This window comes from Tenrec ecaudatus, chromosome 7, assembly GCF_050624435.1.
Source record: "Tenrec ecaudatus isolate mTenEca1 chromosome 7, mTenEca1.hap1, whole genome shotgun sequence".
Taxonomy (NCBI): Eukaryota; Metazoa; Chordata; class Mammalia; order Afrosoricida; family Tenrecidae; genus Tenrec; species Tenrec ecaudatus.
Genome location: NC_134536.1, coordinates 160952664 through 160979676, shown reverse-complemented (window position 1 = coordinate 160979676; position 27013 = coordinate 160952664). Strand labels below are relative to the sequence as shown.

Here is a 27013-nt window from a genome sequence, read left to right as displayed (position 1 = left end):
CACCCGTCAGCTTGGGAAGGGGCACAGCGTTTTACACAGCTGTGGATGGAGCCGGGCCCAGCTTTTCCTGAATGGGCGCAACAATGTAGTGTCCCCCGGAGGGTGGAGGGCAGGTGAGGGAGAAAGGGGGAACAGATTACAAGGATCTACATATAACCTCCTCCCTGGGGGAGAGACAGTGAAGAAGTGGGTGAAGGGAGATGTCAGACAGTGTACGCTATGACAAAATAATAATAATTTATCAATCATCAAGGGTTCATGGGAGGGGGGGCAGGAGGGAGGGGGAAAATGAGCTGATACCAAAGGCTCAAATAAGAAAACAAATGTTTTGAGAATGATGAGGACAACAAATGTACAAAAGTGCTTGACCGTATGGGTGGATGGATGGATTGTGATAAGAGTTGTACGAGCCCCCAACAAAATGATTTTTAAAGTGAAAGAGAGAAAATACCATAATTTGGGCCAGGTGCACTTTGGTCCTCAAAGTGATATCTTTCCTATTCAAGACTTGAAAAAAGGCGGCAGATTTTCCAGTGCAACACATTGTTTGACTTTTCTTTTTTTTTTTTCTTTTTTTTTTTATTTTAACAATTTATTGGGGCTGATACAATTCTTTTCACAGTTCATACATATACATACATCAATTGTATAAAGCCATCTGTACAGTCTTTGCCCTAATCATTTTTTTCTCTTTTCTTCTTTTACATTTTATTAGGGACTCAAACAACTCTTACCACAATCCATACATATACATACATCAATTGTATAAAGCACATCCATACATTCCCTGCCCCAATCATTCTCAAGGCATTTGCTCTCCACTTAAGCCCCTTGCATCAGGTCCTCTTTCTCCCCCCCCCCTCCCTCCTGTTTGACTTTTCTTGTTGCTGCTTCCAGCAGCATTAAATGTGGGTCTGAGCAAAAGGAAAAGAAAAAAAAAAGTGATCTCCTCCCTCCGGAAGAATTCACTTCAGAGGACAGCACGGGGAGAGGGACATGTCTGATGAGAGCACACGGAGCAAATAAGGGGGAGGAAGAGAGAGTGGAGCACATCCTGGCCCACCAAGCCTTGAGGACAATATTCCTGCTCAGAGCAGTCAGTGCACAGAGAGGACCCTATGGCCGGCCCCACTATGAGACACAACATCCCTCACTGACCCATAACCCTACAGGGGACAACCCTGGAGACACAGTGTGGGGATTGTGCCCAATCTGACCCCACCACAGCGAGGCAAAACACTAAGGGCGTGCAACAGAACAGCAAGGGGAGCAGAGAAAAGAAGTCCAGAGGGAGTACCAAAAATAGACTTTGGGGCCAGAGCATGGCACCCCATCAGACAAACGGAAAACACTCCTAAAGGTCAACAAACAGTCCTGGAACTATTTACAGGCTTTTCTTTTTGTTGTCATTGGTTTTTTGTTGTTGTTGTTGTTTTATTTTTTGGTTGTTGTTGCTTTATTTTGCTCTGTCTTGTTTTTCTGCGTAGTATAATCTCTGCAGGTCTATCTAGATAAGATAGGCTGGATAAACAATCTGGAGGAGAAAACAAAAGGACTGATGGTTCGGGGGGGGCCTGGGAGAGGGGGGCGTTGGGGAAAGGAAGTGGTGTTGAGAAACCCATAGACAAGAGAACAACAAGTGATCCAAAATCAGTGGCAAGGAGGGTGTAAGAGGCCTGGTAGGGCTTCATCAAGGGCAATAGAACTGAGAGGAATTACTGGAACCTAAATGAAGGCTGAGCATGATAGTGGGACAAGAGGAAAGTAAAAGGAAATAGAGGAAAGAACTAGGAGGCAAAGGGCATTTACAGAGGTCTAAATACAGGCATGTACATATGTAAATATATTTATATATGATGTTGGGGAAATAGATCTATGTGCATATAATTATAGGTTTAGTATTAAGATAGCAGATGGACATTGGACCTCCACTCAAGTACTCCCTCAATGCAAGAACACTTTGTTCTATTAAACTGGCATTCCATGATACTCACCTTCCCAACAAAATCGCTGAAGATAAAGCGGGTACATAAGCAAATGTGATGAAGAAAGCTGATGGTGCCCGGCTATCAAAAGATATAGTGTCTGGAGTCTTAAAGGCTTGAAGGTAAACAAGCAGCTGTCTTGCTCAGAATCAACAAAGCCCACATGGAAGAAGCACATCAGCCTGTGTGATCACGAGGTGTCGAAGGGATCAGGTATCGGGCATCAAAGAACAAAACATTATATCATTGTGAAGAAAGGGGAGTGCAGAGTGGAGACCCAAAGCCCATCTGTAGGCAACTGGACATCCCCCTAAAGAAGGGTCACAGGGAGGAGACGAACCAGTCAGGGTGTAGTGTAGCAACAATGAAACATACAACTTTCCTCTAGTTCCTAAATGCTTCCTCCCCCACCCCTTTTGTGGTTTTCTTTATCCCAGTTTTGTGTTCTAACACAATGTCATTCCCTCGATCCCCGGGAACAGCACTCAGTCATGGGAAAGAGTGGTGGGGGAAAGGGGAAAGAAACAAAAAACAGTTGACATCAAGACAAGGGGGGTTCGGGTCACCAGGCTGTCAGGGACTCTTCTCGCCCCACCCCACCCCAGAGGCAGAGCGTCAAGACTCACCTTTTGAGGTATCTGTGGGCAGAAGGCTAAGGCAGGCCGCATGCTCCTTGGAGGCAACAAGGTGGAACGTACTGTCTGCAGACGCCAGTCCCTGGAGACGACATTGTGCTTGGTAAAGATGGATTGACACCGTAGCTGCATGGATGGGCTCAAAGGTGAGGACAAGTGTGCGGCCGGGACAGCACCCGACGGTGTTTCTGGTGTGCACGAGGTCGCTACGGGTCGGAGCCAACTCAATGCCCCAAACAAGAACAACAGGCTAGACTTAAACTTCTACTCTTGTGCTGAACAGCCATGCATAGCTGCATTACCAGAGCCTCCAACAGAGGGGATCCATGCAACATTCAATCGTGGTGACACAGGCTCCCGGCTGTAGAACTGAAAGCACACCAGTCAAGATTTTACCCCAAAACCATTGGAGCCTCCTGCCCAGTCCTAACAACAACAACAACAAAAGTCCCCTTGTGAGGGCCAGGGTGAGGCCCCGAAGTGCCCTGGGTGCGCTGTCCCCGGTCTGGGTGGTCTCAACTTATAGGAAGTTTCAGCTGTGGCCCTGACCCCCCAAAACCAGGGTCTTCTCCTGGGAAGAAGAATAGCCAGGTCTCACTGCGGACACTTCTGTTCCCAGGCCATGCCTGCCGCCACCTCTAAGGACCAACTCAAGAAAGCAGAAACCACACCACAAAGAGAGGGGCAGGGACTGTCCCGGGCCTGGCTTGTGGGTCCTCCCCTCCCAGCACCTGCCCTCCAGCCTATCCTGTGTCACCCTCCACACTCTCCTACTTCCCCCCACCTCCCTAGGGGCTGCCAGTGAGGCCCCTCCCTCATCCCCCTGTTTCTCCACACCCTCCACACACACATCACTAGGGTGTCCAGGACATTGTGTGACTCAGGAAACAGCTCAGACGTGAGGCTTGCAGCAGGCTGCGGAGGAAGGAGAAGGGGCAGTTGGGAGCAGAGGAGGGGGCTCCTGCCTCAGGGAGGCTCTGGGGGTCCCTGTCTGAAGAGGGAGAGGGGACCGGAGTTTGGGGCAGGGACTCTGGAATGCAGCCCCCCTCGCTGCTGCTGTTGCTGTTGCTACCGTGTTTCTCCATGATCAAAACCAGAGGTGAGGACCGCGGAGGGGAGAAACGGGGAACCAGCTCCCCTAGAAGGATGTCTAGGGGGGTCGCGGGTGCGGAAGAGGATGGAGCCCCAGGCTCTGAGGGGCTGTTGGTGGAGAATATCTTCGTCCCGCCATGGGGACAGCCTATGGGAGAGGCAACTATGCCAAGGCTTTGGGCCCAATGCCAGACTACTGGGGGATGGGCAAGGGGTGCCCTCCCCCAGAGACAACCCAGTCTACCCTGGAGCTGAGAGGCAGAGGGCTCTGGCAACCATGTTAGGCGGTGGGGAATCGACTTAACCACCTGCAAGAGGTGAGGGGGCAGCAGTTGGAGACCTTGAAAGGTCAAGGGCCCACCAAGTTCCTTTCCTGGTCCAGCTGTCCCCACCCCCCGGATGGCTTAGTGCTTGGCCCTTCCGAGAGGAAATCCCTTCCACGTCTCAGCCATTCACCTCCAGGGAGCTGCCCCCCACCCCCACCCCCGATTCCTGTTGTCTTGCTTCCCAGGGATGGAGCCTGAGGCTGGAGCTGAAGGCCAGAGAATAAACAGGAAAGGGGGGAGTCAAAACGGAGAAGCTGAGACCTGGGGGGCTGGGGTATGGGGACCACGTGGGGACGGAGGACAGTGGTTTAGAGAGCACATGGCTGGGCTGCCACGGGCAGGTCCCTGAAAGAGGAAAGGTGGGACACCCCCTCCCAGCTAACCCTCCCTCTCCATCCATAGGACTGCTGTGCAGGAATTTCCCAGAAGCCTGTGCCAATGGGGGCAGCTGCCTGATCCTGTCTCCGGGCCAAGAGGCTTGCCAGTGAGTGTGTCCTAGGGGAGTTGAACCCTGGAAGATGAGAAACTGGGAGAGCCAGGGAGGAAGAGTCCAGAAAGAGGGAAAAAGGAAGAAGGAAGGAGGCAGGGGAGAGGGAGGAGGACAGGGGAGGATGAAGGTCAAAGAGTCCAGGTGATAAGTCAGCCAGAGAAGGGAGCCAAAAGAGTGACTCTCCTCTTCCTTCCTGCCCAGGTGTGCCCCTGGCTTCCTGGGCGAGACGTGCCAGTTCCTTGATCCCTGCCAGGATGCCCAGCTCTGCCAGAATGGGGGCAGCTGCCAAGCCTTGCTCCCTGCCCTCCCAGGCTCCCCTGGCCCACCCTCTCCCTTGGTGCCCAGCTCCCCTGGGCCACCCTCTCCCTTGGTGCCCAGATTCTTTTGCACCTGCCCCCTTGGCTTCACTGGTGAGAGGTGTCAGGCCCAGCTGGCGGACCCCTGTTCTCCGTTCTTCTGCTACCAAAGGGGCCGCTGCCACATCCAGGCCTCTGGGCGCTCCCAGTGCAAGTGCTTTTCTGGATGGACAGGTAAGCGCTGATGAAGGTGGGTCTGGAAAGGGGAAGACAGGACTAGCGCCTAGAGCAGTGGTTCTCGACCTTCCTCATGCTGAGACCCTTTCATACAGTTCCTCCTGTTGCGGTGATGCCCCACACACACCATAAAATCATTTTCTTGCTACTTCATAACTGTCATTTTGTTACTGTTATGAAGCGCACGACCCTTGTGTTCGACAACACCCCCCCCCCAAGGGGTCAAGACCCACAGGTTGAGACCCGCTGGCCTAGAAGGACAGAGACCGTGAGGATCAACAAGCCAATTCCTTTTTTTCCTTTTTAATCATTTTATTGGGGGCTCGTACAACTCTTATCCCCACCCATTGTGTCAAGCACATTTGCACGTTTGTTGCCTTCATCATTCTCAAAACATTTTCTTTCTACTTGAGCCCTTGGGATCAGCTTCTCATTTTCTGCCTCCCTCCCTCATGAACCCTTGATAATTTATAAATGATTACTATTTTTTCATGTCTTACACTAACATCTCCCTTCACCCACTTTTCTGTTGTCCATCCCCCTGGGAGGGGGTTATAGGTAGATCATTGTGATCGGTTCTCCCTATCGCCCCCCACCTTCCCCTTCCCCTCCTTGTATGGCTACTCTCAATATTGGTCATGAACAAGCCAATTCCTGGTGACCACTTACCCAAGAAGGGAATTCGCCAATATAGGGACACTGTTGGCTAAAATGTTGAAACATTTTCAAATCAGTTGCTAAGTAGCCCCCTTAGTGAGCTCCCTTGCTCCCTCTCCTGACCCTCCTCAGACAGCTGCAGGTTCATTGTCACGCCCACCAAAGGGTCTTCCAGGGCCCTGCATTCCGAGCATCTGTGCTGCATGGTGCGGCAGGTGGTCACCTGGAAGGCCTGCCAGGGGAGGGAGCCATGGTGGGAGTCGGGTGGCAAGGACTTGCTGCCGACGAGGCATTTGGGGCCCATTCCAGGAGAAGGGCTATGGGCCAGGCACGATGGGCTGCCCTCGGCCAGCCACCCATGTTGTCAGAAGGCCAGGGACAGAGCGGCAAAGCCCTGGAAAACAGGGGCCCACAGGCTCCAGCCAGGATGGCAGAGGCTGGACCAGGACATAAAGGCCACATGGGGGAGACATGGTTGGAAAGTGCAGCAGCCCCCAGAGAGGGTGCAACTGTGAACATGAATTGGGGGGAAGGCTTCTAGAGCTCAGCCAGTGTGGCAATCCGCCTGGCAACTTCAACATCTCAGATGTGCCCCCCCCCCCAGAAAGGCGGGGTTCATAGGTCTGGGGAGGGCGCAGGGCATGGGGAGTGTTCAAAGCTGCCCGGGTGTTTCAGAACTAACGGAGACAGGGAGGAAACTAGAACGGAGACCTGGTGTGAGGAGCCAGGAATCAGGCAGCATATGTGGTAACTTAGAGGGCAGTGATGTCATGGCCCACGTTGAGTCATTTGGGGGTGGGGAGGGGTGGGCTCTAAGGCACGCGCTGGGGCCGAAAGCCAGGGTGCCACTGACTGGCTATATGACCTTGCACAAGACAATCAAGCTCACTTGTCAGCCGACAAGCTAAGCTGTTAAAGGGCACACGGTGGTTGCTGAGAGGACAAGAGCGCTCCCCGGGCTCCATCCCCAACACATAGTAGGTGTGCAATGCACTAAACTGTGGCTGGGCCACGGCTGCCTGTCACCACTGGTGCCTGTGGTCTGTGAAGTTGGTATGGCTATCAGAATGCCTACCTAAAAGTGGGGGTCATAAAGTGGGGGAGATAAAGGAACGTGAGGTTGGCCGACGGCTCCTCTCAGATGCACTGGAGTGTGTGCAGCGTCAGAAAAGCCCCCCTCTGCCCTTTGCCCTCTGCTACAGGCGAGCACTGCCAGCTGCGGGACTTCTGCTCAGCCAACCCCTGTGTCAATGGCGGGGTGTGCCTGTCCACCTACCCCCAGATCCAGTGCCACTGCCCACCTGGGTTCGAGGGCCATGCTTGTGAACACGATGTCAATGAGTGCTTCCAGGAGCCAGGACCCTGCCCCGAGGGCACCTCCTGCCATAACACCCTGGGCTCCTTCCAGTGTGTCTGCCCCCCAGGGCGCAACAGTGCCCTCTGTGGGCTCCGAGCTGGACCTTGTCCTCCCAGGGGCTGTCCCAATGGGGGGACCTGCCAGCTGGTGCCGGGGGGCGGCTCCACCTCCCACATCTGCCTCTGCCCACCAGGTAGGTCCTCACAAGGCCCTGCCCGCAGCCCCTCTCCCTGGGCAGGGAGGGTCGTCTCCCCTGGCAGCCCCCGCCCCTAGCTGATCCCAGGCCTCCGCCAGGTTTCACAGGCCCAGCCTGCGAGGTGAACCCGGACGACTGTGTTGGGCACCAATGTCAGAATGGGGGGACATGCCAGGATGGGCTCAATGCCTATACCTGCCTCTGCCCGGAGACCTGGACAGGTGAGTGAGTGAAGCCACATCCATCAGTGGCCCTGGCCTCGCCCATTGCCAGCTCAAAGCCCTCAGCCCGGGTCCTCCTCCTGACCCCCCGCAGGCTGGGATTGCTCTGAGGACGTGGTGGAGTGTGAGGCCCTAGGTCCTCCTCGCTGCAAACATGGGGGCACCTGCCAGAACTCGGCTGGGGGCTTCCACTGCGTGTGCGTGAACGGCTGGGGAGGCCCCAGCTGCGAGGAGAACCTGGACGACTGTGCCGCTGCCACCTGTGCCCCGGGATCCACCTGCGTTGACCGCGTGGGCTCCTTCTCCTGTCTCTGCCCACCTGGCCGCACAGGTATGGGACCAGCGGAGTGTACCGGAGAGGTGGAGGGGGCAGGGGAGGGGGAAGCACCCAGGGGGCAGGTGGGAGCTCCTTGTGGCCTCTGAGAGCCTCCCGCACTGCCTGCTGTCCCCTCCCCCAGGCCTTCTGTGCCACCTGGAGGACCTGTGTCTGAGCCAGCCCTGCCACAAGGAGGCCCAGTGCAGCACCAACCCCCTGACAGGCTCCACCCTCTGTCTGTGCCAGCCGGGCTACTCTGGGGCCACATGCCATGAGGACGTGGACGAGTGTCTGATGGGTGAGACCCAATGCAGCAGATGTGTTCGGTAGGGAGGGAGTGGGGGCATGGGGGGCAGACAAGCCTCCGTACCCAAGACAGAAGGGAGCCGGCATCTCGCCAGCTTCGGTATGTCTCCATCAAGCCTCAGGCTGCACACCCCATGGGTTCCCCTGCCCCCACACCCGAGTCTTCCTCCGTCTTAAAGACAAGCCCTGCATACCCTCATGAACCACGAATGAGTGCCCCCTGCTTTTCCCGACTCCCAGCTCTTCTCTCCCGCAGCCCAGCAAGGCCCCAGCCCCTGTGAGCATGGGGGCTCCTGCCTCAACACCCCTGGCTCCTTCAACTGCCTCTGTCCTCCCGGCTACACCGGCTCCCGTTGCGAAACCGACCACAATGAATGCTTGTCCCAGCCCTGCCACCCAGGCAGCACCTGCCTGGACCTGCTCGCCACCTTCCACTGCCTCTGCCCGCCAGGTAGTGGCTAGATGGGGCCTCAGCAGGGGTGCGGGGGTGATAGGGAGCAGATCCTGTCTCTAGCAGACATCTGCTCTCAGAGCAAGGAGGGCCTCAGGCCAGCTGGGTGTTTCGTCTCCTCTCCCCCTCGCCTAGAGGAAGACGCCACAAGGGCTAGGAGAAGGGTGGTCACAAATAGGAATAGCTCTGGGTAACAAAGAGCTCCCGAGCCAGGTTCCCCAGGTGAGAGGAGAAAGGTAGCCAGTGCTGAGAGCGTATGCCAGCCAGTCTCAGTCGGGGTGAGGCAGTGGAGACCAGGGGCGGCCCAGAGATGGGGGTGACAGCCGCACAAAGGCCCCGCAAACCCCCGCTTGGACACTGCTGGTCTCCCTGGTAGCAAGAATGACTCACCGTGCAAGTGACTGCCCAAGTCAGGATCTCAGGTAGGGGTCAACACCCCGTGAGCACTGCCGCAACACGCACAGGTGTGGCCCCCAAAAGGCACTGGCCCTGAGCAGGTGTCCAGCTGCCTGGGTTTGCACAGGAAGGAGACTGAGACACCGAACGCAGAGGCCTGGGGCTTTGGAGATTAACGCCTCCTACCCACAGCCAAAGCACTCGGGGGGTGCTGCCCAGTGGGAGCTACCCAATGATTCTATGTGCGTGACCGGGCAAGGCTGGCTCTAGAACCTTGAGTCGCCTGGACAGAAGAGGGCCGGCTAAGGGAGGCCTGGCCTGGCTGAGCCTCACCCAACACATGCGTGTCCTCAGGCTTGGAAGGGCAGCTCTGTGAGGTGGAGACGGACGAGTGTGCCTCGGCCCCGTGCCTGAACCACGCTGGCTGTGAGGACCTGCGCAACGATTTCCTGTGCGTCTGCCCGCCCGGTGGGTGCAGTGCCCCGCAGCCCCTCCGCCCCGGGCCTCGGAAACCCCAGCGGTCAGGCCAGCCATCTCCCAAAGCCTGCTGCTGTGTTTATTGAATGGCCTGCATTTAATGGTCTGGCTGGTGAAAGGGTACACGGCCAACCAGGTCCCCGCGGAACGATGCGTCCGTATGTTATTCTATGAGGTTGTTTACAGTGCTCACTGTGCACCAGCCTTCCCGTGCCCGTCATAGCCGCCGCATGGCGTGTGCAGCAGGACGGGGCGGGATTTGGACATTGTGGAAGCACTGCAGGACACATGCATGTAGTTGATTCGGTGTGCATGACCTGGTGCGTGCGTGTGTCCCCTGTACTACCAGGGGGTCCCGTTCCCAAATCCGTCCTTAAGTCATACATGGAAGTGGTACCGCGAGGGACAGTTCGTACCTAGCATCAGCTTGTGGAATGTCTGTCCTGGCATGTATGCATAAAGAGGGAAGACACAGGCACACTGAAGCATCTTTAACACATAACGCAGGGGTAACAGCAAGATTCCCGCGCCACGGCAGGACCTAAGGGGATGTCGTGTGCAGGGTGACTGCGTTTCCGTTGCCTCTTTTGCCTCCGTGGCCTCGGCATCCCTTCCCATACTGGTGTCATCTTGGTTTCCGGTTGAATGTCGGTCTCCTGCAGTTCACTGCAGAAGGGAGCATGGGACTCACAGATGGGACTGGAGTAGCTTCCGTGCTGAGTTCAAATGTCCTATCGTCTCAGAGGTTCCTCTAGTCCCTGTCGGTCCAGTAGGTCTGGCCTGTTTGAGCAACTGAATTTTATTCTACATTTTTCTCCCCACATCAAGCCTCCTGAACTCCTCTCGCCTGGCCAACGCGGTCCGCATTTTACCAGGCCCTTTCTCCGCTCCCCGATCTCTCGTCAGTGACATACCACCCGAAAATTAAAATTGCCGTGATCACCCACCTCATCACAGTTCCCGCCAAGTCACTCCTTTCTCATCCTCCCCGGAGTCTTCCGTGTCCTCTCCCTGAGGTGGGGGTTCCAGGCTGGCACTGCTTAACCTGGACATGGGACGTGGCACCATGTCTTTCTCCTCCAGCACCCCTAGCACCCCCCCCCCACCATTTCCTGCTAGGTTTACCAGCTGACATTGACCGAGTACTCCAGGCTAGCCACTTGGCTAACGTGTTTTCCCAGCATTCTCCTGTGTAACGCCTTCCACAGTACCCTGGGGTCATGCTATTATCATTCCGTTTCTACAGAGGAGGAAACTGGGTCTAGAGAGGTTGAGTAACTTGCCTCGAATCACACAGCTAACAAGGGGCCCAGCTTCACCTGCATCACCTTCCTGGCACCGCCACCCCCAACCATTCACACATCCCTGGGAAGCCCTCCGGCTCACCTTCACCTTCTCCCCCATCTCACCCTGCCTCGCCAGGATTCACGGGCACGAGATGTGAGGAGGACATCGACGAGTGCGTGAGCTCTCCTTGTGCCAACGGTGGGCAGTGCCAGGACCAGCCCGGAGCTTTCCATTGCAAGTGTCTCCAAGGTGCAGTGGGGCTCCCACACTGGAGGGGTGCAGGTTGGTGGGAGCAGAAGGCTAGGCAGGTCCCTGAGCCGCCTCCTGTGCTCTAGGCTTTGAAGGCCCACAGTGTCAGGAAGAAGTGGATGAGTGTCTGAGTGCCCCGTGCCCCACCGGTGCCAGCTGCCAGGATCTCCCAGGAGGCTTCTCCTGCCTCTGCCCCTCTGGCCTCACAGGTAAGCAGGGGAAGGCATTGGAAATGGCTGGCAGGAGGCTTGAGTCCATTTAGGGAGAGGGGGTGCTTGGTGGAGATTTGAGGGGTGGGATGTGAAACAGAAATGGTAGTGTCCTCTTTAGTGTTGCTCAGTGTCAACTCTGGAGAGCCATACAACCATGAGCATGAGGGTCAAGGACACCGTAGGACTCATCCTGAGTCCAACATGAATGGGATGAATGGAGCTCAGGTACAGAAGGTGGGGCTCAAGTGGAAGTCATTCCCTTGTTTATTTGGCAAGCATTCATGGAACATCACCTACCTCGGATGAAATGCACCCACTGCCACTGAGTCAATGTCGATATGCTGAGACCCTACAGGACAGCATGGAACTGCCCCTTTGGTTTTCTACGATTGTGAATCTGTACAAAACCAGACAGCCTACTTTCATGAGGTAGCTAGTGGGTTCAAACTGCTGGCTTTTCAGCTCAGTGCACCTGACTTGAGCCACGGGATCTTCAATCACCTCCCGTGAAGGTGATATATGAATAGACAGATACAGCACAAAGGAATATAACAGCTAATTAGTCCACACAGCAGTACAGAGGGCTCAGTTCAACTCACCTTCATGAAACAGTTAAAGTTGAAGTCCTTCTACTCAAGAGGGCTGCTGGGTCCAAGGTCAAGGAAGCAGACAGCTGAGTCCTCCCTAAGGCAATGCAGGCACAGGCAGCAAACAGCAGGGTGGGCCACCAACAGCCAGCAGCTCCGGAGCTTAGTGAAGCATGCCCAGATGGGATATCCAACTCAAGCAAAGCAAGATGACAAAACTGGCCAACCTCAAGCTCAAGCGATGTACACACCAGCAGCGTGGCGAAGCTGGTCTCGAAAGACCCTCAAGCTCTAGCAACACGATTCACGGGTTGGTTGCCCCACAGGTAGTGCAGCTCACAAGTTGAGGCACAGAACCAGCTAAAGCAGCCGCATACTGATCTCATCACCAGAGAGCAAGAAAGAGAGGGGCGGGCCTTGCCGAGCCATTTCTCTCTTTGCCCTCCAATCAAACTGCGACCTTATTAATCCCACATGTTCCTATAGGCCAGATTGGCACAAGAAACTTACCTATCACAGGAAGGCTTCTTGGAGAAGGTGATGGCCCAGTTGAGCTTCGAAGTATGAGCAGGAGTTTGTCAAGATAGAATGGTCAGACACTGTTTAGGTTGGAAATAACTCCACATGCAAACGGAAGCAAAAGGCATCCCATTCAAGAAAGCCGAGCAAAGGTGAGAAAGGGAGCAGCTGTAGGAAGGTCATGCTGTATAGGACCCTGAGGAGTCCAGACATGTCCCAGAGGCAGTAGGAAGCCATGGAAAGACGACGGGTCCTTGGGGGAAGCGAGCAAGTCATGAATCAGAAGTGGTCTTTGGCCCCATCACGAACATGGAAGGACTCTGTTTTCCCGCTGAGCCATCTCTCTTCCCCCAGGCCAGTTTTGTGAGGTGCCCCTGTGTGCCCCCAACCTGTGCCAGCACAAACAAGGATGCCAAGATTGGGAGGACAAGGCCCTCTGCGTCTGCCCTGATGGAAGCCCTGGATGTGCCCCCAGTGCAGACAACTGCACGTGCCAGCATGGGCACTGTCAGAGGTAACACCTTCCAAGCCCTCTCCCTCCACAGCCTCCTCTCGGTCCTCTTCGGCATGGGTGGAGGGGACAGCGGTAAGGGGAGGGTCTGTGGGATGTGACCAGTGTTGAACAGGGAGGAGATGACCTAGTTCTTAGGTCACAGCCAGTGGGTATGCTGGATTTGTGAGCGTTTTCTTAAAAAGGAAAGGCTCACAAATAATGGGGCGGGGGGGGGGAAAGAGTTAGGGATCCTAACTGAAAGAAGAGCAGTAAACCCCCGGGCCAAGCCATCATTCATTCGGCAAGCATTTATTGAGCATCTACTACCTACTATTGCTGTCCCAGTCACTGGGGGAAGAGACAAGAACAAAAGACAAAGTACCTTGTTCTCGTGAAGTTTGCATCCTAATGAAGAAAATCAGTAATAGAGGAAGTGAGAGAGAGAGGAGGAGGATTATGTGTGTGTGTGTGTGTGTGTGTGTGTGTGTGTATAAATGAAGCATATTCGGGGGAGGAGGATTGTGTGTGTGTGTGTGTAAATGAAACATATTCAGGGGAGGAGGATTGTGTGTGTGTGTGTGTGTAAATGAAGCATATTTGGGGAAGGAGTGTGTGTGTGTGTGTGTGTGTGTAAATGAAGCATATTCAGGGAAGGAGGATTGTGTGTGTGTGTGTGTAAATGAAGCATATTCGGGGGAGGAGGATTGTGTGTGTGTAAATGAAGCATATTCGGGGGAGGAGGATTGTGTGTGTGTGTGTGTGTGTAAATGAAGCATATTCGGGGGAGGATGATTCTGAAACCAAATTCAGGGAAGAAAGAGATCTCAAACCTGAAACAAGAGGTCAGTGAGTGCTGGCCAGTGGGGATGGGAGCAGATCCATTAGGAGAAGGAAACACCCCGCGCCGCCCCCCTTTCTCTTCCTCACCAGGTCCTCCTGTGTATGCGACCTGGGCTGGACAGGGGAGGAGTGTGATGTGCAACTAGGGGGCTGTGTCTCCATGCCCTGTGCTCATGGCGGGACTTGCTCCCCCATACCCTCTGGCTACAACTGCACCTGCCCCATAGGCTACACAGGTGAGGCCCCCTCTAAATCGTGCACACCCTGGGCTGACCAAGTCAAGGTCAAGGCCAGTGGAGACATGTGTCCAAAGGCTCTGAGTCTCAGTCAACACCCCAGAGGACTGGGCCTGGGCTGTGGGGAACACTGGTGAGGTGCAGGAGGTGGGAAGAAGAAGAGGTCGGGTGGGGGGAAGAACAGAAACTGAGATGAGGAAGTGGAGGCAAACGAAAGGTAGAGAGAGGAGAGAAGGAGGATTCCCATCTCATACCCGGTCTCCCTCAGGGCCCACCTGCAGTGAGGAGGTAACAGCATGTCACTCAGGACCCTGCCTCAATGGTGGCTCCTGCAGTCCCAGCCCCGGGGGGTTCTCCTGTACCTGCCCTCCAAGCCACACAGGGCTCCGCTGCCAGACCCACACTGACTACTGTGCTTCTGGTGAGTGTGCACCGTGTCCTGGGAATAGACCACAGGGGCAAGGGGCAGATGGGGGGTGGGGGGGTCCGTGTGTGGAAGGTGACTGAGGTCACAGGCCAGGAACCCAACCCCTCACAGCCTCCTCTCTCCAGCCCCGTGCCTCAATGGGGGGACCTGTGTGAGCAGGCCTGGCGCCGCCTCCTGCCTCTGTGCCAAGGGCTTCCAGGGCCCACGCTGTGAAGGAAGGATCAGCCCCAGCTGTGCAGACAGGTGAGACACCTCCCCCCCTCCAGGAAGGCAGGGAGGCCCTCCGCCTCTCCTGCTGCCTTTGGGCTCTCAGCTGTCTCTCATGGCACCTCCCTGAAGCCTTCACTTGACTTGCCCTCCTGGTTTCCCATCGCCCTTGGACCTCCTCCCGACTGTGCTCTGTCTCTGTCTTGTCCAGCCCCTGTAGGAACCAGGCCACCTGCCAAGATGGCCCTCAAGGTCCCCGCTGCCTCTGTGCCCCTGGCTACACAGGAGGCAGCTGCCAGGTAAGCTGTACTGAGCCAGGGGTGACCCGAGAGCTCTAGTGGAAAGAGGGCCTGGGACTAAGTAAAGGACAATAGTCGGGTAGAGGTAGGTTGGAATCTATCTTGAACATTGTACTGAACCAAAAAAGCAAGGATCAAGGGACCTCCGATCCCAGGGTCTGTTCTAGAAGGTGGGTATCAAAGGACATCAAGGGTGGTCGCCTGGTCGCACACCACTCCAAAGAAAGTCATAGAGAGAGATGTGGAGAAGCTGAAGGTTGGCAGTGCATGCCTGGATCTGTAAATCTGATGCTCTGTCCTGTCTCCTGCTCCTCCCCTTAGACCCTGGTGGACCTCTGTGTCCAGAAGCCCTGTCCACCCAATGCCCACTGCCTTCAGGCTGGATCCTCCTTCCAGTGTCTGTGCTCCCAAGGATGGACTGGGCCTCTCTGTGACGTGCCCCTCTCCCCCTGCCAGAGGGCTGCTCTGAGCCGAGGTACCAGGCCAAGGGCAGACTGGGAAACAGATAAAGGAGAAGAATGATACTCCTCTACCCCATCCTGAGGAGCACCCACACTCAACCTTGAGCCAAGACCAACACCAGAGGCTCGAAGCCATGCAAGCCCCACCCACCGTCACTAATCCCACTGCTCCCTCTAGTTCACGCCCACACTCAGCTCCTGTCACCGCATGCCAGCAACCCCCCCTCCGTCAGCATGACTCCACTGGAACACAACTCAGCTCTGTCACTCTCCTTGCAACATTCAGTACATCACATTGAGCCCAAAGATCTGCCATGCCCTAGTGGCAGAGTGGTTATGCGTTGGGCCGTGATCCAAAAGGTCAGCAGTTTGAAACTACTGGCTGCTCCATGGGGGAAAGTCAAGGCTTTCTACTCCCATAAAGAGGAAAGGGTTACAGTCTCTGAAACCCCCAAGGGCGGGCAGTGCTGCCCTTTCCTATGGGGGCACTGTGAGTCAGACTCGGTGGCGGGGAGTTTTCTTTATACCCCTTGTGTTCCAGCCCACCCCGATCAGTTTGGGGTAACACAATGTGAAAGCAGACCTTCCTTTTTCAGGCAAGGTTTGTGATGAAGAGTCCAGGAAAGAGATTACAGAGGGTGAAGGGGTGGTTGGCAGGGCTCCCAGGGAGAGAACATCAGAGAGGATATAAAATACAGGGAACAAGACCACCACCAAGATAAACCACATACGCTTACCCAGAGCTGCCCGCCAGCCCTGCTTTCCTTGAGATTGATTGTAAACCAAGAAAGAGGCCAGAGGAGGAAGGTGATGTTCTAACCACTTTAGGGTCAGGATTTACTAATGCCTCGGGCTCAGAACCTCCACCCACGCCAAGAATGCTAGCTGCCCCCAAGAGATCACAATGGTCTCTGCTGTTCCGCCACCAGCCCTGCCACCCGAGCGACACCAGTCCCGTCTGCTTCTCTTCCCAGGCACGGAGGTCTCCTCCCTGTGCCAGAACGGAGGGCTCTGTGTCGACCGCGGCCCCTCCCACTCCTGCCAATGCCCCCCGGGATTCCAAGGCAGCCAATGCCAGGACAGGGTGGACCTGTGTGAGTCCAGGCCCTGCCAGCATGGGGGCACCTGCGTGACCCAGCCCAATGGCTATCATTGCCAGGTGAGAGGGAAGGGGGGAGGCGGGCGAGTAGGAAGTGAAAGACAGTAGACAAAGGCCCCCCCTCACCCCCACCCCTCTCTCCTCCCTTTCCGTACACATCCAACCAGTCACCAAGTCGCGTCATTTCGCCACCTAAATAGCTCTCAGATTGGGCCTCTCCCTTTCATCCGACCGCCTGAGTTCAGGCCTTGTCTGCATTCTACCTGGACACCTGCAGCAGGCTCCTCATCAGCGTCCCTGTCTCCGACCTTGTGCTCCAACCCACTCCGTCTCTCCTGGCCTAAGCAGGCTGCTCTCCTGAATATGCTGGACTAACTGGTCACGCCCCTGGTTACACCTGACAGCAGGTACCCTCCGCTGCTGGAACCCAGCCCAGGGCCAGGGCCCTGCCTGCCTCTCCGGCGTGCTCAGCCCTCCGACTCTGCTCCCATGCCAAACCAAGCCTACCGCATGGATCCCAATTCACGGTGCGCTCACGAGTTCTCAGCGACATCGAGGCTGTGATCTTTACACAGTCACCCCGTCTTCCTTCCACAGGGCCGCTGGGGGTTCAAACCGACAACCTTTAGGATAGGCTAGTGGGCGCAGTCTGCAGCCGCCGGACAACACACAACGGCTTCCCTGCACACCCATACTGGTCCCTGCCCCTCTGCCTTTCCCCCTGCTGTTGCCTCTGCCCAGAACACCCTTCCCCACACCTCTCTGTCCACAGTGTGCCCCAGGCTACAGCGGGCAGAACTGCTCCAAGGAACCTGATGCTTGCCAATCCCAACCCTGTCACAACCACGGGACCTGTACCCCCAAACCTGGAGGCTTCCAGTGCTCCTGCCCTCCTGGCTTCGTGGGCCTGCGCTGTGAGGGGGACGTGGATGAGTGCCTGGATCGGCCTTGCCACCCCAAGGGCACTGAAGCCTGCCACCCTCTGGCCAATGCCTTCTACTGCCAGTGTCTGCCTGGACACACAGGTGAGAGGGAGGGGTGCAAAGGCATCCTTGGGGCACACCTGAGCAGGTCAAGGACACCTAGACAGTCCTCACCCCTAAAGCAACCAAGTCCTCTTGTCCACCCACCTTCCACGATCCAAAGATGCCCAAGATGCCGTGCCTGTGTCTGGTGCTGGTCCAGCTCCCAGGGAGGGGCCAGGAGATGCAGTGACGGAAGCATGTGTGAAGGCCGGTCTCATGTCCCCTGTTGTATTGCCAGGCCAGTGGTGTGAGGTGGAGGTAGACCCCTGCCAGAGCCAGCCTTGCTCCCACGGAGGGTCCTGTGAGGCGGCCACAGGATCAGCCCCAGGTTTCACCTGCCACTGCCCCACGGTGAGTGACCACAAAGCCCCTTTCCCTCCTGTCCTCAAGCACCCGTGCCATTGGACTGGAACCCTATGGGGGGGGGGGGAACCAGGGGGACTCTGGAGCAGAAACTTAGGAGAGGAAGCTGGTCTAGGTTCACGGTAGTGAGTGGATCCACGAAGCAGTCAGGAAAGACAAGGTCCTATAGTAACATGAATGAAATATCTCAGAATCAGACCTTTGCCAAGAGCTCCCAAGGTCAAGTTGAATGTTCGTATGTGTGCAGATGTAATGGACCTCTGATGATTGGAGCTAGATTGATCTTAACAAGCTCTGGTCCATGACACACTAACATCATTGGCGTATGCATGGTCAGCTTTCAATTTACTTCTTAACAACAGAACACCCACGAACCTAATCTAAAAAGGATAATATTGACAATAACTTGGATCTACTTCATGTGACCCTCCTCTATCCTATTCCTCCTCCAGGAGGAAGTGTGTCTGTGTGTGTGTGTGTGTGTGTATTGTGTGTCTTTAGGGATTTTTATGTAGTATAAGGTGAGCCCCAGTGGCAATGTAGGGTAGGCATTGGGCTATGAACTGCAAGTTCCATGGTTCAAACCCACCCTCTGATCCTAGCTTTGGAGGGAAAGTGATGCGGCTACCTGATCCCATAAATATTTTAAAAAAAATTTATGCAGAATATATATTGTTTGCTGCCCTGCCAGCACTTAACCTGGCACCACCAGGGCTCCTTGCTGATCATATTTACATGTGCACACACACACAGTCACGGTGACACAGTGGTGAAAATGCTGGCCTGCTCACTGAGAGGTTGGCAGTTTGAGGCCAGCCAGCAGCGCCTCAGGAGAGAGATCTCCTGGTCTGCTTCTGTCAAGACAATATAGACAAGGACACTCGATGGGGCAGCTCTACCCTGCCCTGTAGGGGTACGATGCATTGGGACTGACCCAATGGCCAGGGATGGGTTTGAATTACACGTGCACGTGTGTACGTGTATGTCTGTGTGTGCACATAAGTGCATATGTGTACACATACGCACGCACCCAATTGACGCTGCGTGTCCTTTCTGAGACCTCCATCCTAAATTGGTTCAGCCTTTTATTATCGGTATCTTTATAAATCCTCTTTATTTGTCTCTGGGCATTGGAAACATCACATCCGAACGTCTGCAAGTGAACCTCTGAGAAAGAAAACATCAGCAAATTAGGCATTGTAACGTCGTATGGTGCACATATTACTCATGATGCTATTCTCCCTCTGCCCCTCCCACCCCCCAAAAAATATGAACAGACGGTGTTAAATTCAGTTCCTCATAGCTCACACCCATCCGAAGCCAGGGAGAGATTCCCCGTGCAGATCCTAAGTAACATATCGGTGGTGTGTTGGGAACGTTATTAGCAGCGTCACGCTCTTTGCAGTCAGTCCCCAGGACCTGTCTCACATTTACAATGACAGTGCATCGGGGTTGTTTCACGCCCCGTGACTCACCCACTTCCACTCCTGCGTGCTGTGTGCTGCGTGGCACCACCACGAGTCATGGCTGTGCCGCTGTAAAGCAGTAGCTTGATGCTCTCGGACATCCCTTGCTGATAGGGCCCCTCTGTGTTATGAGAACCTAGGCGTGTTTGCTGGAGGAACAAGGGATAAAGGGTCCTTCCCCCCCCAACCCCCTTCTCTCCTCCCCTCTGCAGGGTTTTGAAGGCCCCACCTGCAGCCGCAGATCGCCCTCCTGTGGCCTCCATCACTGTCACCATGGTGGCCTTTGCCTGCCCTCCCCTAAGCCTGGCCTCCCTCCCCGCTGTGCCTGCCTTAGTGGCTATGGCGGCCCTGACTGCCTGACCCCTCCGGCTCCCCAAGGCTGCGGGCCCCCATCCCCATGCCTACATAATGGCAGCTGTTCAGAGACACCAGGGCTGGGGGACCCCGGCTTTCGATGCTCCTGCCCTCCCAACTCTCCAGGCCCCCGGTGTCAGAAGCCAGGGGCCAAAGGGTGTGTGGGCAGAGGCGGAGACGGGGCCTGCGACGAAGGCTGCAGTGGCCCCTCAGGCAGCTGGGATGGGGGGGACTGCTCCCTGGGCGTCCCTGACCCCTGGAAGGGCTGCCCCGCCCACTCCCGGTGCTGGCTGCTCTTCCGAGATGGGCAGTGCCACCCGCAGTGTGCCTCCAAAGAGTGTCTATTTGATGGCTATGACTGTGAGACCCCTCCAGCCTGCAGGTGAGCCCAGTGCCCAGGAGCCCGCTGCCCAGGGCATTTCCACCTTCCTCGCCAGATACACCCGAGGGCACGGGTGAAGGAGTGGGGCGGGTGGTAATGAATAGAGGATGGAGAGCGGGCATGGCCTCTGGGTACCTGTCTCAAGGTTTGGGAGTCCAGTCCACAAGCATACCCCTGGCAACCAGGGCCCTGGAGAGAAAGGGCCTGCCTCTCCTGCAGAGGAGAGCCCCTGGAATCAGGGGGCACAGGAGGAGAGGGCAGCAGGGAGCCAGGGCAGCGTGGGGATGGGGTGATAGATGGACTCTGAGGCAGAGAGGAGAATTGGGCCTCCCTGGCCTCCTGACGCCCCTCTCCGTGTCCCACAGCCCAGCCTATGACCAGTACTGCCGAGACCACTTCCACAATGGGCACTGTGAGAACGGCTGTCACACTGGGGAGTGCGGCTGGGACGGGGGCGACTGCAGGCCCCAAGCGGGGGACTCACAGTGGGGGCCCTCCCTGGCCCTGCTGGTGGTGCTGAGCCCCCAGGCCCTGGACCAGCAGCTGTTTGCCCTGGCCCGGGGGCTCTCCCTGATCCTGAGGGTGGGGCTCTGGGTGAGAAAGGATAGAGAAGGCATGGACAAGGTGTACCCCTATCCTGGGCCCCAGGCCGAAGAGGAGCTGGGAGGAGCCCAGGGGCCCTCTCAGCAAGAGACAGCAAGCCCCCCAACATCATCTCAGGGCCAGGAGACAGATTCTCCCAACACTGGGTAAGAAGGCTGGGCAGAGGGGAGGGCCGGACATTGGTTTTAATGAGCAAAGGGAAGGCAGGAGCCAGGGACCAACACAGAGGTCTCTGAGGTGCCTCCCCCACAGGTTCGTGGTGGTGATGGGCGTGGACTGGTCCCACTGTGGCCCCGACCACCCTGCATCCCGTTGCCCCTGGGAGCCTGGGCTCCTGCTCCGCTTCCTTGCTGCCATGGCTGCGGTGGGAGCCCTGGACCCCCTGCTGCCTGGACCTCTCCTGGCTGCCCACCCTCGTGCAGGCACTGGTAAGTGAGCCCCTGCCATGGCCCCAGACCCGTGCTCCTAGGTCAGTCGCCGGGCCAGCAACAAACCATGGAGGTCCAATGTTGCTGGGATGCCCTTACCCTTGTTGACCCCTCTAACTGGACCCCTCCTGGCCCATTTGCTAGGCAGTCTCCTTCCGGACTTCCCTAAGTGCTTTATCCAAACCATGCTCGGAGCCTCGGCACAGTCCGGCTCGGGCTCGTCTCCTCTACCGGGCAGAGTATCCGACCGTCTTCACATCCATGAAAGAATTGAGACAGCCGGTGCTTCCATGGCACTCAGGAGTCACGTCCACCTCAAAGCGCTTTTGTATCGTTGGCTCATTTAATCCTCCCAGTAACCCCGAGGCAGTACTGCAGCCGGCCTGTTTTACAGATGAGGACATTAAGGCACAGAGAGGTCACTGCACTCACCCAAAGGTCTCACAGTAATAACCAACCTGGCCAAGAATGGCCTATCTTTGTGACTGTTCTTCCACCCCCCAGAAGAGTTCCCTGCCAATCAACTCCCCTGGCCTGTGCTGTGCTCGCCGGTGGCTGGGGTGCTTCTCCTGGGCCTAGGGGCGCTTCTTGTCCTCCAGCTCATCCGGCGTCGACGCAGGGAGCACGGGGCCCTCTGGCTACCCCCTGGTTTCACCAGTCGGCCCAGAACTCAGCGGGCCCGCTGCCGACGGCGCCCGCCCCTGGGCGAGGACAGCATCGGCCTCAAGTGAGAATGAGGAGGAACTGGGGTTTGGGGAGACTCTGAGGGTCCCAAGCCCTGGTAACCTCTGCTCACCCGCGTCCCTCCAGTGCCCTGAAGGCAGAGGCAGAAGCTGAAGAGGACGGAGTTGTGATGTGCTCGAGCCCTGAGGAGGGCGAGGTGGGTGGCCCAGGGAAAGGGCAGGGACAGGGAGGGGGTCATGAAGAAGAGGGAGGTGGAGTCAGCTGCCTTCACTGATGCCCGCCCTGGCTCCCAAGGTTGAAGGAATGACTCCACCTTCCAAGTGCCAGCTCTGGACTCTGAACGGAGACTGTGGGGAGCTCCCCCAGACAGCCATGCTGACTCCCCCCCAGGAGTCTGAGCTGGAGGTCCCTGACGTGGACACCTGTGGACCTGGTATGTGAGGCTACAAGCACAACAAGAAAAATGTACACCTCCTCAGACACTTTTTAGAATCAACTCCATGTCGCGTTGTTACCCCAAAACTGGTCCTCAAAATGTAGTCTCTGGACCAGCAGAATGCTCACCAGCGGGGAACTTGACCATTTCTCTGGGCTCCACCGGAGACGCAGATTCAGAAAGTCAAGCCTGTGAGGTGCGTAGGCTGCAGGTTCGAGTCTGAGAACCACCAACACCTTACAAGAGAATTAAGGCCTGATGGCACCCGTTAAAGCTAAGACTAAAGCCCGTAGAAGTAGAGGCCACTTGACTGAAAACACCCCGAGTCAAGAGCCAGAGCTGGGCTTCCTGAGGCCTCCAGCCATGGTTCTCCACCTCCTGAGCCTCCCCTGAGCCTCCACTTTCTCCCTGACTGCGTCATTGTGCCCTGACTGATTTGCTCCTTGCGACTCTCACCCACAGATGGGGTGACTCCTTTGATGTCAGCAGTCTGCTGTGGGGGGATGGCCGCCAGGACCTTCGAAGGGGCCTGGCTGGGAAGTCCTGAACCATGGGAGCCTCTGCTAAGCGGAGGGGCCAGTCCCCAGGCTCACACCGTGGGCACTGGGGAGACCCCTCTGCACCTGGCTGCCCGATTCTGCCGGCCAACAGCTGCCCGTCGCCTACTTGAGGCTGGAGCCAATCCCAACCAACCAGACCTGGCAGGACGCACCCCACTTCACGCGGCTGTGGCTGCGGACGCCCAGGAGGTCTGCCAGGTCAGCAAACACTAGCATGACTGATGTTTCACGTAAAGCTGGGGCAGTCTTCCTGAAAGGTGGGTGGGTGGGTACGATGACCCAGCTGCCCCAAGCCCGTTTCAACTCATGGCCACCCCTATCATGAGTCGAACTGTGCTCCACCGCCCTTTCGCAAGTGAGTGGCCAGCTCTTCCTTCCGAGATGCCTCCATCCAGGTGGGCTCAAAATGCCAAGCTTGCAGTTGGCAGCCAAGCACCAACTAAATGTCATACCAACCAGGGCACTCCTGGATGTGGCCTGGGGACAGGTTAAAGGTGTTGAGGGCCTGAGCTGGCAGTGCAGGACGTGCCAAAGGTCACTGGCCTTCTCTGGCCCCGCAGCTCCTGCTCCGGAGCCGGCAGACGGCAGTGGACGCACGCTCGGAGGACGGGACCACAGCTCTCATGTTGGCCGCCCGGCTAGCAGTGGAGGATCTGGTTGAAGAACTAATTGCAGCCCAAGCAGACGTAGGGGCCAGAGACAAGTGGGGTAAGTGATCGAGGTTAAACAGAGAGGGGGGAGGGGCGGCAAAAGGGCAGTTTGGAAGTCCAGTCATCCCTTCCCGGGCTAAGGCGGCACCGCATTGGCGATGCAAAAGAGGAGCGCGCCTATCTCCCCTCCAACGACACCCCACTCCTCAGCCAGCAGGGATGTGGGCCGAGAACGAGGGTGGTCTCCCGGTCGCACCGACCCTAGAACAATGCCCCATTGTCCCTCCCGCGCGCCAGTGACTACGTCACCAGGGGACAAAGCTTCCTGCCCGTCGGCGGTCGCCCTGGCAACCCTTCCCGCCTTTGAGCGACTCGCAAGGGCAGAACCCGTGGGAAAGCGGAACCCGGGCGTCGGTCCCCAGCCCCGAGGGGGTAACAACTCCCCACGTCATCCCGCAGGAAAAACCGCGCTGCACTGGGCCGCCGCCGTGAACAACGCCCGGGCCGCCCGCTCGCTGCTGCAGGCTGGAGCCGACAAAGACGCCCAGGACAGCAGGGTCAGCCTGAAACCGCGAGCTTCCTTTTAAAAGGGTGGACGTGGAAGCGCAGGCGCCCAGCAACGATAACAAAATTAATTAAATTTAAAAGTGCAGGGGCGGGGCCGGCTGCGCGGCGGGCGGGGTCGTGGAGCGCGGCCCTGCCTGGCCCCTCCTTCCTAGCCATTTTTTCTCTCACAGGAGCAGACCCCGCTGTTCCTGGCGGCCCGAGAAGGGGCAGTGGAGGTGGCCCAGTTGCTGCTGGGCGCCGGGGCGGCCCGGGGGCTGCGAGACCAGGCCGGACTCGCGCCCGGAGACATCGCCCGCCAACGCCACCACTGGGATCTGCTGACGCTCCTGCAGGGGGCGGGGCCGCCGGAGACGCGTCACAAAGCCGCGCCGGGCCGCGGAGCTGGCTCCGCCTTGTGCGGCCGGCTCACGTCGCGGAGCGCGCCCCCTCGCGGGCGCGGGGCCCTGCCGCGCACTCGGACGTTCTCCGCCGGAGCGGGCCCTCGAGAGGGCGGGGCTTGTCTGCAAGCTCGGACTGTGTCTGCTGACGTCGTCGCCTGCGGGGGCGGGGCCTATTTGCACGGCCGGAGCCTATCAGGAGGAGGAACGGGAGGCCAGCCCCTGCGTGGGCGTAGGTTTTCTGCCGGCGTGCGCAGGCCTCGACCCAGCCCTGGCGTAACGCGGGGAAGATCCGGAGGCGTGGCCCGGCGCGGGGGTGGGGCTTCGGCGGCTGACTGGCCCTGTGATTGGGTGACTCTGGGAGCCTGCGGTCCCACCCCCAGCACGACTATCCCGCCTCCTTGCCTTACCCCATCTCCGGAGCGAGCATCTCCCCAAACCGTGTGGGATCCCGAATCTCTTAGTTCTAGGTCCGAGCACCAGAATTAGAAGGCTGTGGAGGGGACACAGGGCACGCTTTAAATGGAATACTACGAAGTGCGAGCAGTTCCGGAAGCCTCACAAATCAAGTCTGAGGCTCTAGAACCCCTGGTAGCCTAGTGGGTTACGATTTGGACTGCTAGCCACAGGTCAGCAGTTTGAAACCATGAGGCGCTCCCAGGGAGAAAAAGAGGCTTTCTATTCCTGTTAATATTTAGTCTCGGAAGCCCAAAAGGGCATTTCTACTTTATTCTGTAAAGTCTCTGAATCAGAATCAACTCGATGGCAGTGAGTTTGGGCTTGTTTTTGAAAACCCCAAAAGTAAATTCTTGAGTTTGGTTTGCCTCCCAAAATAAGTGGAGGCTTACCAAAATAGGCACAGCCTTCTAGAGAAGCTGCAACTTTAAAAAAAAAAAAAAAGGTAGGGCGGCCCAGCCATTCGCCCTGAAAAATAGGGATGAAAAGCTACAGGCAGGGTGCAATGGGAGATGTCCCCTCAACTGGAACCAAGACATCACTATTTAATATCCGAAATCTGTCCCCCTACAATAAAGCTGCTTGTGAAGTGACGTTTGGGGAGGGTCGGGGGCAGGGCGGCAAACGATAATAAATATATGGGAATGACTTTGGGAATTATGTGCCTTAGGTTCAACATTCGGATACAGGCTTTGTTATTACAAAGTGAGAATAATCCCCAATCATTTGGCGATCCTATGTTTGGTTTAATTCCCAGGCAGAACAAGGCTAGGGAAAGGTGTGTACTAGGTCATACCCACTTTTTTAAAAATCATTTTAGTGGGGGATTGTACATCCCTTATCACAATCCATACATACATCCTTCGTGTCAAGCACATGTGTACACTTGCCGCCATCATCATTCTCAAAACATTTGCTTTCTACTTGAGCCCTTGGTATCAGCTCCTCATTTTGCCCCTCCCTCCCCGCCCAGCCTCCCTCATGGACTCTTGATAATTTATAAATTATTATGTCGTCATATCTTACACTGTCCGATGTCTCCCTTCACCCACTTTTCTGTTGCCCAACCCCCAGGGAGGGGGTTATATGTAGATCCTTGTAATTGGTTCCCCCTTTCTATCCCACCTTCCCTACACCCTACCGGTATTGCTACTCTCACCACTGGTCCTGAGGGGTTCATCTGTTCCGGATTCCCTGTATTGCCAGTTCCTATCTGTGCCAGTGTACATCCTCTGTTCTAGTCGGATTTGTAAGGTAGAATTGGGAACATGATAGTGAGGGAGGGGTGGGGAGCATTTAAGAACTAGAGGAAAGTTGTATGTTTCATTGTTGCTACACTGCACCCTGACTGGCTCATCTCCTCCCACAACCCTTCTGTAAGGGGATGTCCAGTTGCCTACAGATGGGCTTTGGGTCTCCACTCTGCACTCCCCCTCATTTACAATAATGTGATTTTTAGATACCTGATCTCGACACCTTGTGATCACACAGGTTGGTGTGCTTCTTCCATGTGGGCTTTGTTGCTAGATGGCTGCTTGTTTATCTTCAAGCCTTTAAGACCTTAGATGCCGTATCTTTAGATAGCGGGGCACCATCAGCTTTCTTCACCACATTTGCTTATCCACCTGCTTTGTCTTCAGCGATCGTGTTGGAAGGTGAACATCATGGAATGCCAGTTTAATAGAACAAAATGTTCTTGCATTAAGGGAGTACTTGAGTGGAGGTCCACTGTCCATCGGCTACCTTAATACTAAACCTATAAATATAAGCACATGGATCTATTTCCCCATCCTATATATGTTTACATGCGTACATACCTGTATTTAGACCTCGATAAATGCCCTTTGGCTCCTAGTTTTCCTCTATTTCCTTTTACTTTCCTCTTGTCCCACTATCATGCTCAGCCTTCATTTGGGTTTCAGTAATTCCTCTGTTACATTGCCCTTGATGAAGCCCTACCAAGCCTCCTATACCCTCCTCACCACTGATTTTGGATCACTTGTTGTTCCCTTGTCCCTAGGTTTGTTAACACCCACTTCCTTCTGTCTCCCTGGAACCATTGGTCCGTTGTTTTCTACTCCAGTTTGTTCATCCAGCCTATCTTATCTAGATAGACCTGCAGAGACAATAATATGCACAAAAACAAGACAAGGCAAAACAAAGTAACAAAAGAAAACGACAAACCAAAGACCAAAATAAAAACCCTGTAAATAGTTCAAGGCCTATTTGTTGACCTTTAAGAGTATTTTCCATCAAGTCTGATGAGGTGCCACACCCTGACCCCAAAGTCTAATTTTGGTATTCCCTG

The 27013-nt window shown here is 56.0% G+C and overlaps 1 protein-coding gene across 1 annotated transcript; it reads left to right on the top strand.

The window, feature by feature from the left end:
* The first annotated feature begins 3655 nt into the window (after nt 1-3655).
* Nucleotides 3656-25589, top strand: NOTCH4 (notch receptor 4). Its single transcript, XM_075555432.1, has 30 exons — nt 3656-3719; nt 4441-4522; nt 4730-5058; nt 6921-7268; nt 7370-7492; nt 7587-7823; nt 7951-8106; nt 8371-8565; nt 9316-9429; nt 10861-10974; nt 11061-11183; nt 12647-12806; nt 13716-13861; nt 14130-14282; nt 14414-14531; nt 14707-14794; nt 15116-15269; nt 16230-16414; nt 17127-17379; nt 17618-17730; nt 19421-19944; nt 20310-20693; nt 20800-20975; nt 21483-21702; nt 21786-21892; nt 21961-22092; nt 22558-22853; nt 23216-23363; nt 23765-23862; nt 24043-25589. The coding sequence occupies exons 1-30, from the start codon at nt 3656-3658 to the stop codon at nt 24736-24738; spliced, it is 6036 nt and encodes a 2011-aa protein (XP_075411547.1). The 3' UTR covers nt 24739-25589.
* Nucleotides 25590-27013: the final 1424 nt, after the last annotated feature.